Here is a 20,883-nt window from a genome sequence, read left to right as displayed (position 1 = left end):
ATGAAAATAAGATTTGGAGGATGCAGTCATCGAAAGTATTATATGAAGGCAGTCCATTGTTTACACTGGATGTCTATGCTGATTTTGTTCCTTTATAGTCAATCAAAAGAATGCAGCATCCTACAGGTAAACTGGATTAATTCCACCATCAATAATTAGGAATTAATACAATTTTATAGTTGATGTAATGTTCTAATTTGTTTTATTTTTCATTTAAATACACAATTTATTACTGAGTTAAATGGTAGTATACCTTTTAAACAATTTCTATGAAAAAGGCTACTTGGGAATCCACTTCATTGGGCCAAAATGTACAGGTCTCAATGTGTCCTAATTAAAAAGGAAACTACTGTATTCAATTCTGGCGACAGACAAAGTGAAACATTTCCTCTGAAGCAATGGGACTAATCCTGGGCAATTTGGAAGCATCTCAACAGATTTGAATGAACACTCAAATTTATTTGACAGGAAAATGGTACTGAAGAAAAGAAAGTTACAAAAAAATTGGGAGAGATAACTAGCACAAGAATAAACAAAGTCTTTAAGCCATGACTAGATTAAGGGAGAGTACAATAAAGTCTTAAAGATACACTTACAAATTCTGCAAACTTTAGCATATTGAAAAATGTAATTCAGGTGCGGATTTAATCAACCGCTTGGCATTATGTTGTCATGGTAATAACAAAGACCATGAGGGAAAAAGAAGGGCACTGGGTTACAAATAATCCTATTTGCAATGGGTTACAAATAGTTTTAGGACAAAGTGTTCAGGATGGATTTCGGTTCTTTGCGGGAATGGGACCCGTTCTTGGGATTTCAGGACTGGCCATTGTTCAGCACGCCAAGGGGTCAGCCTGAGAAGTGGCCTAGTGTTCGGAAGCCTTAAGATCTCTGGGCTCTGGAGACGGGTGGATTGAGGGTCAGTGTCACGGCAGGAGACTCGTGTGTCATTGGGGAGGCCGGAAAATCTTTTGCTGTAGGCCCAAAGACCCGAGATCTTTGCAACCTTCAGGCACAGAGCTTGTAAAAAAGCAACGAAACCAAATTTTTAACATCGTAAACCAGCGGGTCGTTATGTCTCCCGCTCGCTATGAAAATGGGGGACACCTCCCTCTCCTTTATTAGGGAGAGAGAGAAAACCTGTGGGTTGCCGAATTCCAGATGAATTGCGATAGTCTTTGGGGTAACTGCAAGGTTTGTGTTTCTGCTATCGCTTACCTCACTCTTGTGCTCGGTAGCGGGTGTGCTTTTTGTTTTGCCGTGGAGGGAGGGGGGGATTGTTGCTCGCTGCCACTTACGTGCGGGAGGAGGGAGCTGGGGGGGGGGGGAGGACTTTGGGGTTCTCACATTTAACTGTTGTTCATTCTTTGGGGCACTTCTCCATTTTCGTGGATGTTTTGTGAAGAAAGAGCATTTCAGGATGTATACTGTATACATTTCTCTGACATTAAATTGAACCTTTGAAAAAAGGTGAAGGAGTAGCAATATCGATTAAGGGTAATAATACAATGCTGGAGAAAATTTCCTGGAATGATCAAGCTATCTGTTTATAGAGTTAAAGAACAATACATATGTAATTACACCACTGGGACTATTCCAGTGATTACATGCCAAAGAGCAAATATACTGAAAAATAACAAATGCATACTTTTTTCATCATCACATCTGAAATTTAAGGTGGACTTGTTTTTGGGTGGTAAGCTGGGCCAACTGGAGCAAGTATCTATGGAACAGCTATAGGAAAGGCTAATAAACCGTTTCAAGATCAACTGGTGTGGAGCCACCTTCAATGATATTGTAACAGACCTGACTCAGGTAAACTAGACAGTAACTAAACAAAGCAAATGCGTTCCTAAAACAGAAAGAGAAAGGAAGTTAAAGCCCAAACTCTATGGATGAACAAAAAGATGAAATGGAGCTGAAGGAATGAGCAGTCAACAAGAGCTTGGCTTTTAAAATGACAACCAGGCTGATTACAAGAACTTGAAGGGAAATGAATAAAAAAAAACAAGAGGCAGAGAGCAAGGATGGGCAGCAAACACAAAATGAAGTCCTTATAAGCATGAGAGCAGGCAAGGCCTTTAAGAATAGTAGTGGAGCTAATGCGGAAACAAAAAGGATATCTAATCATGGAGACAGAAGGTACAGCTGTGATACAACCAAGAATGTATTGAACTGGAAGATGATGCACCTGCAGTCTCAAAGAAAGCTGTGGCTGTAAATACAATAAACATTCACTTCTTGCAGATAAAATGTATTCTATGTTGCTGGGGAAAGTAACTGGCAATAATCTTCTAAGCATCTATAAGATTTGGGGTGGTGCCTATGAGATAGCACCAAAATGAGATATTTTACCACAATAACCACAGATTAGCTACTTTAACCCACATGGTGGAAAAAGTTATAAAATCAATAGTCAGGAATAGAATTAGAAGCATGGATTGAGAAAGCCAATATGGATTTGTTACCAGCAAATTCTATTTAATGATTCAACTTGACAGTCTAATGAAAGAAATGTAGCTGATGTAGCATTCTGTGGTTCTCTGATTCTCTTTCCCCACATTGCACAGTATTTTGGAATACTGACAATAGTAAATAAAGAGAAATGCTTCTCTACATTGTATACAAGGTCACTGGCAGTTTAATGAAGCAGTATTTACACTTTTACCATCTGTAAAATAATTTTGCAGTTTTTCCACTTACTGATTTGACTTTTTTTTACTCTTAACTCAAGAAAAATGCTTCAAAGCATGCATGCACATAAAATAATTACAATATAAACAGTCAAATACAAAACAAATCCATAATGTACAATGTCAAAAAGTAGTATTATAAAATGTGAAAGTTACAAGCCAATTGTTTATGATCATAATGCCAGCATATGGAAGATCAAATTTTATTCAAAAAACAAATAAATAATCTACAAAATCAACTTGAGTTTTGTTGAAATTACTTTGTTTTATTTTCATGGCAAATGCGATTAAAACGAACCAACACTGAAAACCCAATCCATTTCCTCCTGCAACTTACAGTTTGAAGACTTTTGAAATTCTCATTTCATCTTTTTCCTTCAGTAATCATGCATTATTGCCACAGTGGATAACATTAACCTTAGAGATGGCAAAGGGAATATATATTTTCTGGAGCGCCACCTGCAGAGCTCGTTAATAACTAAAAATTGCCGCATTAACTTACATAAGAATGGCATTACCGTGCTACACTGCATCGTCCTCAACTACTCATCCCACTTTCAGTCCAAGAGAATATCCCAGTAACTATGTTTTATAAGCAGATGCACCTGTGTAGCTGATCCTGTATAAACAAGTATACCATTAACATAATGTTACCTCTGTGTACAGCAAGGGGAAGAAAATCCATTATACCTGGATAAAACATTATACATTTCTTAAACAAGTGTTTACTGAACTGAAAGTTAAACTTAATAGTCAGTGCTTCAACAACCTCCCTGATAGAATTTATAAACATGAATGTATCAATATATGCAAAACTTGAATTACATTAGTGGCTTCTGAGAGGTTCAGCTCTGGATAATTTACTGTTAGAGCATAAATTGTGCAAAAATATTACTTGTATTTAGCTTGAATTAATGTAGCCTCTTTTTCAATTGAAATAGTTCAATAATGTCTGCTCTTTAGTGAAGTCATGTATTTCCCATCAATTACATTTGTAAATGACTATATAACAGGGGTTGGCATACCCTGCTTTTAAAGCTTCCGAAGATCCAAACAGCCTAAGCACAAAACTCCTGATCAAGCTTTGACACTATATTCCGATTTCAGATGTCAAGGATTTCAGCTGAAGTGACGACCAAGACGCGCTGATCTGTAGTCGGACCTTAACTGCACAAAGGCATGAAGGATGTTCTTGTCAAGATTAGTTAGCTGCTCTCCAGAACAGACCTGCTTAAGGTTGTCAGGTGCTACTACCAGAAGATTACAGAGTGCATGTAGCCTGTCAAAAAGTTGCAACACCAAGGAGATCTGCAAGGAAAGCAGAAACAAAGTTCAATTATGAAAAAAAATAGCAGCAGCAATTCTATAGATAGGAAAGTACACCTTTGGTAAGAGTAGGGAGGTTGGGGAATGAATCTTCGGTAATGAACACAAGGTATAGGCTAAATTGGAAGAAGAGAATTTTTTAAATTTCTGAAAAGATTCTAGAAAATGTGATTTTCTAATTTTTTTTTACTACTGCCTGTCAAGGGAAAAATCCTACGTTATCTGGAAAAAGTATGGGTGAGAGGTACGGCAGGAAAGAGCAACAGAAGACAAATGGTGTTGTGAAAATTGCTTTGAATGGTGAAATTTAACTTTTCACGAATTGTCATACAAGTTGGAAGATATATATAGTTGGAAGATACAATAAAACTTTGTGTACCAACGTGGGTAATTTCTGAGTTACCAAATACAGAACTATCGGAGTTCACATTATTTGCAGGCTTCAGACATGTCATATATTGCTGTTTATGTGGGCTGAGTATAAAGACCAGGACTGAGCTTGGGAAAACAAGGGGGTCTGAAGTGGTGGGGGCGGATGTGCCTAGACTAACATTCAATGTCCAGAAATTCTGTTTGCCTGGCAGAAACAAATAATAAAGGGTGTCAGTTTACCAGTTTTACTATACAAAATGTAAATTCACTACATTCTTGAAAAGGATGCTTGAACAGATTATACACCAAATTGAAGTCACAGCTTATGAGGAACATGACTACTGTAATTATTTGATTTTGAAGCTAGGTACCAAAACCTTTGTCAGCTTATCATCTATGAAATAGAGTAATATATCATTTTGAAAATCTAGCACCGAGTGAAAAGTGTTTAAGATTTAAAGTACTTCAGTAGTCAACTTGCTCAGGTACATGAAAAATGCAAGTTTAAAAATGAACTGAAATGAATGCAAATACATGCAAATTTCTAAGTTATAGAATGATTGAAAATTAGGTAATGGTAAGGATGATCTTGAGGCAATCCAAATTAGAACATCAAACCTGAGTGTATTTATAAGATATAAAGTCAGGGTTTAAGGAAATAAAATTAATGAAGTGGGTTTATGTTGTCAGCAAATATTTCAGTTGTTAAGATAAAACTACAAATGCTAGAAATCTGAAACAAATCAGAAGTCTTGGTGTATGTGCTAGTTCTTTCACCAGCAGTTGAGAAGTTAGTATTTCAGCTCTAGAGTCCTCATAAATTGGACAGCTCCATTAAAAAGCTGTACTTTAACTTCACTCACAGCTACTGACTAAACAGAATTTCCTGCCACTTTAGTGTGCAAGATTAAAACATTAGTTTTTCAGCAACTGTGTATTTCCATAATTCACATTGTTTCATTTTCCTTCATTATAGTGGATATAAAACATATTATAACAAGGATAAAATGCAAAATAAAAAATCTTTCGATCCAATAATTAAAAATGTTATATTACTCTTCCTTAGAACGTCTTCAGCATTAGACTGAAATCTAACACCATCTGGTGATACAAACAGAGATACATCAATTCACTGAAAATGTAAGAGGTCTCGCTGCTATCAGTTCTGAACATGGATTTGTTGAATACTATTTAATTATTTAAGCATATTTCTATCATAATTTTAAATATGAGAACGATTTTTGAATTAAAGATTTTAAGGTAAAACATGATACAAAATATTTTAAATACTGTATTTAATTAAATGAACATTCCCCTCTTAATTTATAAATGTTAAAGACTTTCCAAAATAAAACATTCGGGTCTCTTATTTCTGAATTTCAGTATCAGTATAGTGGTGGTGATTGGTGGATAATGATTATCCCAAAAGTAAACTGAAAATAACTGAATATATTTAAGAAATGCTTACTTAAAAATCCTGCTATTGTGTGCAACTTTATTTAATTTGAACTCAAAGGGAATAATTAGTAATCAAGAAAGCAGCAAAAATACCAACAGTATTTAGTCATTAAATCAGCCGATGGTTAATAGAAGGTATACAACACCTTAAACTCTTTGGCACACTTCCGATACTCAGCTACATCACAGATAGCCAGCATGCCACCCATTGAACTGTATGTATACTGCTGAAGATGCTCATGAATTAAGCGGTGGAAACGAACTCCAAACTCTGTTAGAACAGTATCCACATTCTTCCCATCCATTGAATTTCGATTTTTTTCTACTTGCTTCCTAACATAATCACAGACTTTGACACAGGCCTATTCAAAAAGGTTGGAGAAAGTGAGATATTACTAAGGTAAAACATTGCAGATGTTCAAATCTGAGATAAAAACAGAAAGTAATAGAAATGGTCAGAGATTAGGCATCATTTGTGCAGAATTAATATTTCACATTGTGGTGCTGTCTGATCTGCTGAGCATTTCCAACATTTTGCTTTCACGTGACATTAGTAGTTTGTGTTCTATTAAGTAGTGAAAGCAAGATTATATTCTATAGTAACTGCAGTTGCTTCATTACAGTTTATCTTAAAGCATTTGTTTTCTAACTATTTCAATGCTGGTGTACAGCACATTTTTAACTTTTAGTCCAAGAGAAATGATTACAAGGTTTGATTTCTAAAACAAAAGCAATACAAGTTTAATTTTCAAATATTTAAATTAAGGGAATAAACACACAGCAGTTGTTAACAAAACATTCATCCCAAATTAACAAAGACACTGAGCTGCCTTTCAGTCAGACTCCTGCTGTGATAACATAGTGCTCCGCAAAAATAGTTGCTCCCCTAAGCAACAAAATGAATGGACATTATAGAAAAACATCATTTCTATCTAAGGATCAGTGAAAAACATGCAAATTCTGATGAGAACGTTCTGTTAGCATACTCTGCTTGGGCCTAAATCCTGACATGTTAATCTATTATCCTAGCTGAATACATTTGCCAAAAAGATATTGTAATTCAATGTATTTGATCTAAAGAGTCCCAACTGTATCAAGTATATTTATGTGCTATGTCCAACAAGCCCAGCAAGAAATTTACAATTCAGATGGCTCACAATTTTCAGAACAAAGTTTAAACTATGATAAAAATTAAATTAAATTTCCTCTCTGGAGATTAAGATGATAGATGGTAAGATCCTATAGCAATAATGTAACTGAATGTGAAGAAAATGCTAGATCCAAATAAGTGCAGTGGGGCCCGACAATCAAAATCATGGCATGTTTGTAGATCAAGTAATAGAATTACACCTGCCAGTTGGGGAAATTTTCACCAGAAACTAAACTTCTATAAACTCTTCAGCAGGCTTCCATGCCATCTTGGATTTAGGTTCCAATAGAAGAAACGCAAGTTTTGTCCTAAATTTACAACCCGCCTAAAATTTACCTCATAATTCTCCAATTATTCTGTAACAGTGGGCTGTATAAGGGAGGAAAAAAGGACTATGCCACCCATCACTCCCAAGGATGGGTGACAAAATAAAAAAAAAATTGGGCAGTGTAGTGGAATTTATATAAAGGCCTCACTCCGTTGATAATTTACATCACATTGTAATCTCTACAGATTTTTTAAGTCCAAACCTCTAATAGTCTTAAACACATATGTAACAATTTACAGTGATTGATTCCTGCTGTTTGTAAAATGGTCACCATTTTTTCTAATGTGATTTCACTTCAAGGATGCAAAACGTTTTTGAATTTTGAAGATGAAATGTTATAATATATAACTTCACATTTTTTTTCTCACCCTAAGAGCTATAAAATGTGATTGTACAAAAAAAGTTCAACACATTTGCCATAAAAATTCAGACTGAAGGCAGCAGCCAAGGAGATAACAAAATACAGATCCCCAACTCCACTTTAAATCATTTAGCTCAACCATATTGTATAGCAGTTTGGAAGAATTAAACGTAATATACAGCATGTTGGTTCCTAAAATCCATACAAAAGCTTGTAAATACGTACATTTGTATACTGAATTAACACGTTGTTTTCATCCTCTGGTTTGAAGTCTGTCTTTTTCTGTTCAACAGTCAGAATGTGCTTCATATGTCCAATCATGCAATTCAATGTCCTTCATAGAATAAAGTGGATACTTAAATTATGAGATAAAGTTGTTATTTGGTTGGTACAGGAGTAGATTATATTAAACAATGCAAAGATGCTTCATGGCAATACTACTGAATGTTAAATTTTAATATTAGCTATATTAAAGTACTTTGAAATAAAATCTATTTTCATGAACCTACATTAACACATATAATCTTACTGAAGTTACCCCAGATGGAATGTATGAAGATATTCTGTTTTCCTACTTTCAATAAAGGCCCAGATCAGTTATCAGAGGCACTGTCTGAAAGCTTGCATATAATCCGAAAGTTTAGAGCATGTCAAGAGTTTTGATAATGTTCAAAAGTTTCAGGTGGACATTGAGATTGGGTGTATTATAATACTGGACCCGTTATAATATTTCAATTGTTGAAAGTCCATACAGGAATGAATGCTGCATTCCAGGGTGAACATCAGCTACACTAAATCAGGGCTAGAGAAATCTCCTTAATCAGTTTAATTAACCAAGCAGATCAGAAATGATTCCATTCATTTGTTGTTTTCCCTAAATTAATTTGGATTTTCACCTGTTATTCACTTATTCCGAAACATGATATGTTTGCTTAGGATACAGCACGCAGGCATTTGTGTGGTTCAGGTGGGACAGACCAGTCTGTCCGAGTCCTGAAGAAGGGTCTCAGCCCAAAACGTTGATTGCTTACCATTTCCTGTCCAGCTGAGTTCCTCCAGCATTTTGGAGGTATTGCTCTGGATTTCCAGCATCTGCAGAATTTCTCATGTTTAAAATCAATGTTAATCCTGCTAGTCATTTTTTAAATACAAGGTTACAGTTATGGTAGAGTCCACAGAAATTGATATTCTCATTTCAGCACAGGTGAGCTTTAATAGACATATTTTAAATTACAATGGATATTTATAGAAAATGGAGAAACCACTTCCATGCAGATAGTTTAGTAATCAAGAGTCAATGGAGTAAAAACAACTGGAATAGTACAGAGAAAAGATGGCTTTTGTTTAAACATACAAATTCAAGAAACTGAATTGTCTCAAAAATATGACATAAGGAGATTCAATATTAATTTTTCATATTTGACTAAGAATACTTTCAGGGTTAAGGTGAAAACAGAGAAAGTATATTAACCTGTATAATTAATTAGTACTGTATTTCCAAGAGCTGAAACAGATACACCAAAAAACACTTGAGGAAGTAATTTTGTGACTGTATAAATCTAAAGCAGAGATCTTGAGAGACATCAATGCAGTATCAAAACTGACAAATCAAAAATTCCTAAAAAAGACTATTGAGAAAATTATTGGAAAATGGTGGAAGAAATTAATCTTTCCCATTACATACCTCAATCATAGAATTAAATCATTTAAAATGTCTAGTACTGTTTTTGTCCTCAAGTATAAAATGCAAAGTAATTTAGTCAATTCCAATTTAATAATTAATGCCAAAGTTTCCATTTACATCATAAGAAAATGTCCTCTATTTCCAGTCAAAGAACCTTTGCAATTTCACATTCACATTAATAACTGTAAAGAGTATAATAAAAATGTTATTTTGCTTTAGAATTAAGCAGCTTATGATAACACCCTTTCGTCAAAAGTCTGCATTTCACGGATGTCCAATGGATGATAAAGGAATGATAATGAGATGCTGTATAGTACATGAAAAACAGATTAACGGCATGCTTTAGATGGATATGTTGCAATGAATTTATATCTACCTGTCAATGCCTGTATCTAGTTTTACTTCCATCTGTTCAATCACTTCCTTCTTTTTCTGTAGGCACTCAGTAAGCTTCGGAGAAGAGCTGCAAATACAAATATTAAATAAAAGTGAATTCATTTTGTTGACAAATGAAAGTAAGTTTAAGAAACTGTAGTGAGGTATTTCAATTGCTGTTTGAATGTTTAGCACAATGACTAAATTAACATTCAAACCAGATTTTTTATAATTTTAAGATTTAAGTCAGACGCATTGAATTAGCTGTGATTAAAATGGCTCTCAATTGCATTTAGAGACACATCTCTGCTTTTTACCTGGCTCGATTTGCTCAGGCAATCATTATTTTACTGTTTATTTCACACTGTAAAAATCTTTCCTTTACCTATATTTTGCTTCAAATTGTGTCCCAAATAGCTTAAAAAGCATTTCCATTATGTCGTCCTGCTTGCATGTAAACAGAGCGAAGCAACTTTGTTCTTAATGCAAAAATGCCACATTAGCCATGCAAATGACATGTACTCAAAAGTTAGGATGTTCCATTTTAATTCTATTCTAATTACAATAAAAGAGTATTGTATGATTATCACAGAAAAAGGTAAACAGAGATGTGAGAAAGGAGGTGGCCAAAGTTGACTGGAAGGGGATACGAGCAGGGATCATAGTAGAACAGGAAATGCTGGAGTTTCTGGCAATAATTCGGAAGGTGCAGGATCAGTTCATCCCAAAGAAGATACATTCTAAAGGGAGGAAGGGGTAACCATAGCTGACAAAGGAAAACAAAAAGCATAACAGCAAAACAGAGAACATACAAGATAGCAAAAATTAGCGAGACATTAGACAATTGCAAAGCTTTTAAAAATGTGCATATTCCTTAAAGATTAACTTGAAGGTTGAGTAGGTAGTAAGAAAGACAAATGCAATATTAGCATTCATTTTGAGAGGACTAGAATATAAAAGCAAGGACGTCATGCTGAGTGTGAGGTTTATAAGGCATTGGTCAGATCACATTTAGAATATTGTGAGTTTTACGCCTTATATCTTCAAAAGGACGTGCTGGCATTGGAGAGGGCCCAGAGGAGATTTACTTGAATGATCCTGGGAATGAAAGAGTTAAAATATTAGGAGTGTTTGATGGCTCTGGGCCTATACCTACTGGGGGTGGTCTCATTGAAATCTACAGAACATTGAAATGCCTTGAAAGAGTGGACATGGAGAGGATGTTTCCAATATAAGACAGTCTTGGGCTAGAGGGCACATTCACATAATAAAAGGACATCCATTTAGACAGAGATAAAGAGAAATTTCTTTAGCCAGTGGGTGGTGAATATGTAGAAATTATTCCCACAGATATCTGTGGAGGCCAAGTCATTGAGTTGATTTAAAATGGAGGTCAATAGGTTCTTGATTAGGACATCAAAGATTACTGGGAGAAGACAGGAGAATGGAGTTGAGAGGGAAAATAAATCAGCCACAACTGATTAGTGGAACAGACTCGATGGACCAAACAGCCTAATTCTGATCCTATGACTTATAAAGGCATTGATAGAAAAAAACATCTACTTACCTTATTAGTGGCATGAGGTGGTCATTAAATTGTTTGTCAAATAAGTGAAAAATAGTATTTGCCTGTTGTACGACATCTAAAAAGTAAAGGCTTCCAGTCTTGGAATCTGTAGATGGGATTGCTGAGGAAAGAGACAACATTTTGTCATATTTAAATCAGAGGACCAACAATAATCAGAACATTGTGAATTAAATTTTGGTTGCATCATTAAGCAACTAGCTCGCAAAAATAAATTAACATGATATCCAAATACTAATAAGTGATAAATGATATGGACAACCAAATGTATTAAGTTCAATTCATAATTATATTGATAGTCAACAAACAACAATCATCACACCAGGAGAAATTTCTACCTCACCTCTTTCAATCTGTCAAAGCACTCAAGTGGAACAATTTGAAGCACAACTTCATAAAGCCATAAATTACCTACATGATGCACTAAGTTTTTACAAAGACATATTCTGATAGATAATAAAATAAGTTTCTTTTTCCTACATTGCGGCATCATTGGAAGAGAATTCAACAGAATACTGAGAAGTGAATGAGCATTCAGGTGGTGGAAGACTGGAGCTTAGAGTTAAGGACAGATAGATAACATAAAAGTGTTAGCAATCAGAGAAGTGTGGTAGAAAGGAGGAAGAACCTTAGTGAGGAAGATCAGGGTTTAGGTCTGATGCCCTCCGTTGGTCGGGGTTGACCATGGATGTTGTGTCCCAGCTGTTTACGTGATATGCAAGTCAGGGCAATACAATATTGAGAGCAAGCTGTTGCCCATGTAGCAGGCTCCCCCTGCCACACAGCTGATAAATGCAAAGGAATGGCATAGTGTGATACAGTTTGGCACCAGCAGCACAGCTGAAGCTGCCAGTTATGTTGAACTCACTGTAGGACTGCCTTAGAGAATCCAAGCCAGGATTTTTCCCTCGGTATTTACTCCCGAAGCCTTCCCCATGAGTGGGTATAGCCGCAAGGCAGTGGAGGTTTGGGTTAGAGTTTTCCTTCTCCCAGATGAGCTGCCAATCACAGCGGACAAGCCCCATCTGGCCAAAGCCACTGGCTTTAAGACAACAGTAATCTGCCTTTGCCTCTTCTCCTGTCAGTAGAAATGGTTCTACTGGCTTAGTAGCTAAGCTACACCAGAAGGATAGGAGCTGAACTTCTTTGTCAGGGGATATTTGAGACATACGCCATTGGGAACATTTAACAGGTAGTGGGAGTTTAAGCCCACTACCACCCCCAGCCATAACAACCTTAAAAAAAACCCAGGTCTAGATCTATTTTAGTGCTATTCAAGGAAAACAAACTAGAATGTATGAGAAATAGGAGATCAAATGTTCAAAAATGCATGGTATAGAAAGTTAAGAATGCAATGGCTGTTGGTGAAAAGGAGGAAATTAAGAGTCATCAGTATTGAAGTGATGGCATTAATATGAACTTTGAAAGGAAATTGGACAAACCCAAGGAAAGTGAAGAATTTACATTATTAGCTCGGAAATCAGGTGCTCATAAATTTAATGGAAACATGAAATTGAATTAATGCACAGGGAATCATATAATGAATAATTTAATAACACAATTACCTGCGAGTCCAATCTCTAGCGCATAGTCAATATGTTCAACGCACAAGTACTCCACAAGAATAGTAAATATTCGAAAAGCATTCTTTGGTAAATCAGAAGGGTCAGACAACTATAAGTAAAAAGATTAAAATGTGAGTGTGTACGGCTCAATACGTTAACTATATTGAGCCGGAATAAATAAAAGTTTGCTCAAAACAATTTCTTGAAAAAGTCTCTAAAGTGGAAGGCACAGTGACCTACTTGAAGAAAAGCAATTCATAATTCAAATCTCAAAAACTTTCTCACCCTATGACACCTCTCAAAGGCCTGTCTGGTCTCCTGCAAAAGATTGACAACCACCTCCTGTGACAGGAAAGTCTCACCATGTGTGTCAATACTTGGTCCAAGTGGTAAGTTGGTGCGTTGGCGAATTCGCTCTTTTAGATCCTGAATACTACAAAATGAAAAATCATTTCAAATAAAGCCCACAATTTATGTAAAGGTTTAAGATGCTGCTTATTTAATTGAAGCCACATGCAAAAGTATTCACACACAATGCATAATTACCTATTAAAACACATGTTTTATTGGCATCAATGCTGACTGATGTTTTGTAAAGATTTAAAAAGTTCACTTATTGAGTAAAAACAACTTGCATAACCCTTTACCGAAGTGCAACTGTTATCCTACATTTGGGTTTAGTCCTCCCACTCAGGTTATAAACCTCTACAATTCTCAGTGGTTATCCAACTGCACAATGTGACTCGCCTATGAATCATTTCACCATAATTATTCTTTATTTTAAGAAAATGGCAGGGATTTTTCCCAGAGTATTATTTCTGAGAGGATTCACAGTGTGGTATTAGTTATCACTGCAGCATTTGTTGAAACTAAATTGCTGTTACTCAGTTAGACATTAACAAATAATTAACTTTTAATAGATAAAAAGATGAAAGAACTCAGAAGCTAATGAAATGACTCCAGAAGTGACAAAATGTTTTCATCAACTCTGCTATATTACTTCAAATTAACCTGCCTTTTCATGCATTCAACATTGATGAAACTGAGGTTTCCTGGAAGCTTCAACTTGTTCTCTGTATCTTTTGTAACACTGAATGTATAAGCAGGAAATAAGGACTCTTAGTCGCTGTTGGCCCAAAAAGTCGACTGCTTCCCTGCTCACAGATGCCACAGTTTAGAGAGTGTTATGAATAACTATTCAATTTCAGGCCTGGAGGTCTTCCAGAGAACGGCACTTTTAAACTGTTGCCAATGGGTACTGGATGTGGCAAATTATTCATGAACTAAGTTGGCATTTCATGACTGGTAAAGGTGTAGTTGCTTAAGGATCAAGAGGGATGTTCAATTTGTTAAATAATAAATGCTGTTGGCTGTTAGTAAAATGCTAACATCGCAAACTGTTTTTGATCTTTATGTATGCCCGGGAAAAGGAGGAAGATTTGGTAGCATTTTGAGGAATTAAAGGCATTGCTTTGCCACAGAGAATTTGAAAAAAATCTGAAAATAATGTACCCATTTCACCTGCAGCATGCTCTACTTTGACAACAACAGTTGTGCAATATTCATTTACTGATTTATTGTTTCAAATAAACTAGCCTGGCAAAAACTGAGGAATAGTTAATAAATTTAAGTAGTAATTTAACAGTTAACTGAATTACAGTCTTAAAATTTAAATACATTTTAAAATTCTCATGACATAGTAAACACCTTCAAAACACCTCACAATTGTTTTAAATACAGAATCTCCAAGGTAACGTCTTGAGGAAGCTCCCTATAGTTTTCAAAAATGCACCACTTTAATATTGCTGAAAGTGTGTGCACATTTTGATTGTGGCTCTGAAGCTAATGCTTTAAAAGACAAATGACCAGAGTTACAGCCAGTTTTGATGACGATCTGATAGTTTTGAAGTCTAGTTAAAAATTTATTGAAACATTTTCCAACAAGGATGACAGTATGGTGCTACTGCTTGTAGAATAAATCAATAAGAAGACCGTAGTATCAAAAGGGGTACAGGGTATATGTCCAGCCACTGTTCAATGTCTTTGGAGCACTACAATGAACAACTGCAGAAGGGAGATTTAGCATCTTGCATCACCCAAATTAAAAATAATAACTTTTCACTTAAGGGAAATGAGTGCCATTCAACCGAGAGACAAAAATTAACTTGGGGAAAGTAAATTTGGTTGCATATATCTAATAACACATACACTTGAGTAAATTAGACAGCTACAAAATCAACTGCATAGAAATCACAAATTAGTTTCGTCACACTTCACAGTACTGCATTTGGAAATTATTTTTTCAAAATACTGTCCCCTAAATTTAATTATGTAATTGTACTGAAATAACAAGTACTACAAAAGGGCACAAACTGATGTTGAAGCGCACCTGCTGTGCATTCAGGTCATGGTATTTAATTAGACAAATTCAAAAATCTTCTTCATGTATAGGCAAGCTCAGCTTGTTTCTAGACTCTTCCGTGAAAACCAAATTAGATGTCAGGGCTGAAGTAAATTCAAGTCACCAAAATAATCACAGAAGTAGCACAGCAAATTTCTGCCCAGTGAAAATGAGATATCATTTCACAGCAATATTGAAAAAAAAGCTCAAAGATTTAACACAAATGTAAAGAATGGAACATAAATTTTCTCATTAGTCTAGTAAGTAATGTTCAACTTTTAATATGCGACTTCCATGAATGCAAGTGGTGTTGGCTATAAGCTCACCATTTCTTTTATTTTAAAAACATAATGTTCATTACAAGCTAAAGAAAAACAATTCCTATAAACCACCATTCTCAAAGGAAAACAAAGCTCTTTTGGGATGACCCAGTGTTTACAGCTTCCAGTAAAAAAAATTGTAACTCAGTTTAATCATCTTCAAGAAACTGTTTCAAATGGAAATTTTTGCTAGATTTTCATGAACTTAGAATGAGTAATTCATTATTGAGGCAACTGATGGAAACCAGATACTAGTATAGTTTATTTATAAATATAGATTACTTTAATTTCAATAATGCTGGTTATTTCTTCAGTGATTTGATCGGGACACGACCACGCAAGCGCGTGGATGTCAGCCAGTGAGAACAGCGAGAAGAGTTTAAAGGGAGACGATTATTCAGCATTTTGATCAAGGCACGACTGCACAAATGCGTGGACGTCGGCCAGTGAGAACAGCAAGAAGAGTTTAAAAGGACACCACTCTAAAGAGCGGGTGACAGAGTAGGAAGGCTTTGGCTCAGCGAGTCGAGGCGAGTTAGGTTGCCTGAGTAGAATACAGACAGGAAGGACAGTTTTCTGTGCTTGGTGTCAGATGTTGGAGGTCTGGGAGACTCCCAGCCTCCCGGATGGCCACATCTGCGCCAGGTGCGTTGAGCTGTAACTCCTTAGGGACCATGTTAGGGAACTGGAGATGCAGCTTGATGACCTTCGTCTGGTCAGGGAGAGTGAGGAAGTGATAGAGAGGAGCTATAGGCAGGTAGTCACACTGGGGCCTGGGGAGACAGATAAGTGGGTAACAGGAGAGTGAAGGGCAGGAGTCAGAGGCTAGAGAGCACCCCTGTGGCTGTATCCCTTGACAATCAGTACTCCTGCTTGAGTACTGTTGGGAGGGTCGGCCTACCTGAAGGAAGTAACAGTGGCCGTGCCTCTGGCACAGAGTCTGGCCCCGTGGCTCAGAAGGGTAGGGAAAGAAAGAGGATGGCAGCAGTGATAGGGGTCTCTATAGTTAGGGTATATAGTCAGAATTTTTCTACCTTGGCAGCCCTGATATCAAAATTCCTTTTGGGAGCCAGAAAACAAAATTACTTTGGTGATAAGAGACGTACAGAGTTCTAAAATGTACAATTTGGATGATACCAAGCTTAGATATCACATATTTAATGAATACTGCCTTACTTCTTTAATATGAAAGTCACCTCAAATTCAAAACCTATTTACAGCTAAGCCCCAGTGTATTTACACTGTTAATCTGTGACCCATCTAGAAGTTAGGTACCAATCAGTAGTAAAAGACCACAAAATAATAAAATGTCAAAAATACCAACAGTTGGATGAAAAATGTACTTCATTTTCAAATAAGTCACTCACCCTCCAGAGCCATAAGACCGCTTTTGATGATTTTTGGAATCATAATAACGCTGTAACACCATACTACTTCTATTCTTCAAGTAGCCCGTCTCAATTTCTATATAATTTTCCAAATAGGAAATGAAAATGCCTTTGATCATCTTAGCCAGAAATGTTTGCTTATCAGTGCCAAGGTCAAACTCTGCTAATTTGCTCGCTAGATTTGTGGTCCTGAAGGAAAAGAGACAACACAAAAAAGGTTGCGTTCATTGTTTGTTCCTAAGCACTTACCAATGGTATTCAAACAACAGCTAGACAGCCTGATTTTTTTAAAGTATCAAACCAAACTATTTTGACCTTTTTCATTCAGTTCTGAAATACCCTACCTCAAAATGACTAGCTCTACAAGGAGGGCAACTGAGATTTCAATGCAAGATTATTAATATAGCTTTGGTGGTCTTGATTTCAATCTGCACTCTATCTTTCAAGGCATAAGATATCAATTAAATCTGTTAATAAGTCCTGGAGAAATTGGATCTTTATGTTTTGATTTCTAATGATATTAATTACATAACAAAGAAATCTCAGGTAAAAAGTGCTAATATGGAAGTAGCTTACTGCCTTATTATTCTAAAAGCTTTATTATTCTGATGTGTACCCATCTCCACTAACTGAAAAAGGATTAGTAAATGCTAACCCGCATTGTAATGGCTATGCAAAATTATGTAGAGGTCTATTTTATGTAACAATCATTGTGTGCAAACAATCTTTGAAATCAATTATTTTGCTATGAAAGGATTAACCACTTGCTTGCTTTCCTAAACTTGCAGTCTAAACTGAATTGAATTTATATTTGTGCAGTGTATTTCAGGAATGCCAGATGTCATAAAGCACTTTACAACTACCTGACTACTTTTGAAGTGCAGCCTCTGCTCTAATGTGCAAAATGGAACAGCCAATTTGAACACAGCAAAACTCCATAAATATTAATATGATAATGACCAGGTAATATATTTTACCAATACTGATTGAAGACTAATCCAACTTCCACTTCCCACTGATACTCATAACATATTTTCAATTAAGCAGAAACACATTTCAACCACTCATGAGGTTTTGTATTGGTGGAAGTTACTCATCAGCATTTTCCTCTAACCTTTAAAATAATTGTCAGAAATCCTTCAGTTAATCTGCTTAATCCTCTTTTTCATGTTCTGCTCATCTGATACAATAATTACTTTTGATATTAGTAAGAGTCTCAAGGTTTTTTGTAACTGTAACCCAGGATAGTCAGTCTATTTCTTTTCAAATAAATATCAAAGGTATTACAGATGGCCCACTGACAAACTTGGGCCTCTCAAAGGTAAAATGTCTCCCCATCAAATCACCAACAGTAAGTTCATGAGTACAGAGCACTAGTTACAAATAATTTTCGAAAGTAGCGGTGGGGGAAGCAGAGATAATCAGGTAATTTTCTGCAGCACAGGGTTGACAGGGGTGACCAAAATAAAATTTGCATTTGTTCTAATTAAACACCAGGAAAAATTCCCAATGACAACAACGGGTCAACTTAACTATCACATATAAAGATTGCTTCCATGTAATCACAAATGCTACTAAACTATTACAATAACATTTCATTTAAACATTAATTATCACAAGTTTCAATTTGATTTCAAAATTACATTTTAAAGACGGGTTGAATTTCCAATTTTTTTTTGGAATGTCTTTGCAAATTGCAATACAAGGTACAATTTCAATTAGACATTGAAAACTACAGCACAGAAACATGACCTTTGGTCCTTCCAGATCATACTGACCATTTAAACTGCCTCGCCTTATCAACCTGCAGCCAGACCATAGCCCTCTATACCCTACCCATCTTCTCCTGAACATTGAAATTGAAATCACATCCACCACTTGCGCTGGCAGCTTGTTCCACACACTCACCACTCTCTGAGTGAAGAAGTTTCCCCTTATGTTCCATATAAACATTTCACCTTTCACCCCAAGACCTCTATTTGTAATCTCACCTAACCTCAGTAGAAAAGGTCAGTTTGCATTTACCCTATCTCTACCTCTCATAAAATTGTATACCTCTATCATATCTCCCTTCAATCTTCTACATTCTAGGGAATAAAGTTCAAACCTATTCAATCTTTCCTTATAACTCAGGTCCTCCAGTCCCAGCAACATCCTTGTTTATTTACTCTGTACGCTTTCAGCCTTATTTACATCCTTCCTGAAGGTAGGTGACCAAAATTACACACAATAATCCAAATTAGGCTTCACCAATGTCTTGTACAACTTCAACATAACATTCCAACTCCTGTATTCAATACTTTGATCTATGAAGGCCAATGTGCCAAAAGCTTTTTTAACTACCCTATCTACCAGTGACATCACTTTCAATGAATTACAAACCTGTATTCCCGAATCCCTTTGTTCTACCACACCCCTCAGTACCGTACCATTCACCGTGTTGGACCTACCCTGGTTCATCCTCCCAAAGAGCAACACCTCACACTTGTCTGCTTTAAATTCCATATGCAATTTTTTTTAGCCCATTTTTCTGGTTGCTCTAAATCCCGTTGCAAGCTTTGATAGTCTTCGTCACTGTCCACTACACTCCCAATCTTGATGTCATCTACAAATTTGCTGACCCAGTTAACCACATTATCATCCAGATCGTTGATAAAGATGACAAACAATAACGGACCCAGCACCGATCCCTGCACCTATACCTTTCTGGAACAGCTTTAGCTATCCTCCAATCCTCTGGTACCTCACCTGTCTCAAGAATGATTTAAATATCTCCGCTAGGGCACCTGCAATTTTAGCACTTGCCTCCCACAGGGTCTGAGGGAACATCTTGTCAAGCCTGGGGATTTGTCCACTCTGGATTGCCTCAAGACAGCAAACACCTCCTCCTCTGTAATCTGTTTTGGGTCCATGACCTCACCGCTGCTTTGACTCACTTCTATAGACTCTGTTAGTCTCCCAAGTAAATACAGAAGCAAAAACTTAATTTAAGATCTCCCACACCTCTTTTGGCTCTACATGTAAATTACCATTCTGACATTCCAGAGGACTAATTTTGTCCTTTGCAATCCTTTTGATCTTAACATATCTGTAGAAGGTCTTCGGATTCTCTTTCACCTTGTCTGTTAGAGCAACCTCATGTCTTCTTCTAGCCCTCCTGATTTTTTTCTTAATATTTTCTTGCATTTCTTATACTCCTCAACTACCTCATTTGTTCCTACCTGCCTTTACCTGCTATGCACCTACTGTTTCCTCTTAACCAGGGCCTCAGTATCTCTCAAACATCAAGTTTCCCTAAACCTGTTATCCTTGCCTTTTATTACAACAGGCAAAAGAAGCTTTATATTCTCAAAATTTCACTTTTGAAGGCCCCCCACTTACCAAGTATAACCTTGCCAGTAAACAGCCTGTCCCAATCCATATAAGCCAGATCCTTCCTGATAACATCAAAATTAGCCTTCTCTAATTTAGAATCTCAACCCGAGGACCAGACCTATCCTTCTTCAAAATTACATTGAAACTGATGGCATTGTGATCACGAGATGCAGTGTTCCCCTACACAAACTTCTGTCACTTGCCCCATTTCACTTCTTAAAAGATCAAATTGTGCATACTCTCTCATTAGGATACTCTCTCATTAGGACTTCTCCATGTACTGATCAAGGAAACTTCCTTGAACACACTTGACAAACTCTATCCCATCTAGTCCTTTTACAGTATGGGGGTCCCAGTTAATATGTGGCAAATTAAAATCACCGACTATCGCATCTTATGCTTCTTGCAACAGTCTGTGATCTCTACAAATTTGTTCCTCTAAATCCCGTGGACTGTTGAGTGGTCTATGATATAGCTCCATTAATGCGGTCATACCTTTCAT

The 20,883-nt window shown here is 36.3% G+C and overlaps 1 protein-coding gene across 1 annotated transcript in view; it reads right to left on the bottom strand.

The window, feature by feature from the left end:
• Positions 1 to 1,536: 1,536 nt before the first annotated feature.
• Positions 1,537 to 20,883, bottom strand: part of exoc5 (exocyst complex component 5) — a 58,302-nt gene continuing 38,955 nt past the window's right edge. Inside the window, exons 11-18 of the mRNA XM_072268261.1 lie at positions 16,986 to 17,195; positions 13,183 to 13,330; positions 12,898 to 13,006; positions 11,315 to 11,435; positions 9,749 to 9,835; positions 7,914 to 8,022; positions 5,996 to 6,211; positions 1,537 to 4,001 (exon numbers count right to left, since the gene is read on the bottom strand). Coding sequence (XP_072124362.1) covers positions 3,813 to 4,001; positions 5,996 to 6,211; positions 7,914 to 8,022; positions 9,749 to 9,835; positions 11,315 to 11,435; positions 12,898 to 13,006; positions 13,183 to 13,330; positions 16,986 to 17,195 — 1,189 coding nt within the window. The 3' untranslated portion in view covers positions 1,537 to 3,812. The remainder of the gene's footprint in view (positions 4,002 to 5,995; positions 6,212 to 7,913; positions 8,023 to 9,748; positions 9,836 to 11,314; positions 11,436 to 12,897; positions 13,007 to 13,182; positions 13,331 to 16,985; positions 17,196 to 20,883) is intronic.

Source organism: Mobula birostris, chromosome 1 (assembly GCF_030028105.1).
Source record: "Mobula birostris isolate sMobBir1 chromosome 1, sMobBir1.hap1, whole genome shotgun sequence".
Taxonomy (NCBI): domain Eukaryota; kingdom Metazoa; phylum Chordata; class Chondrichthyes; order Myliobatiformes; family Myliobatidae; genus Mobula; species Mobula birostris.
This window is presented reverse-complemented; position numbering and strand designations above follow the sequence as displayed.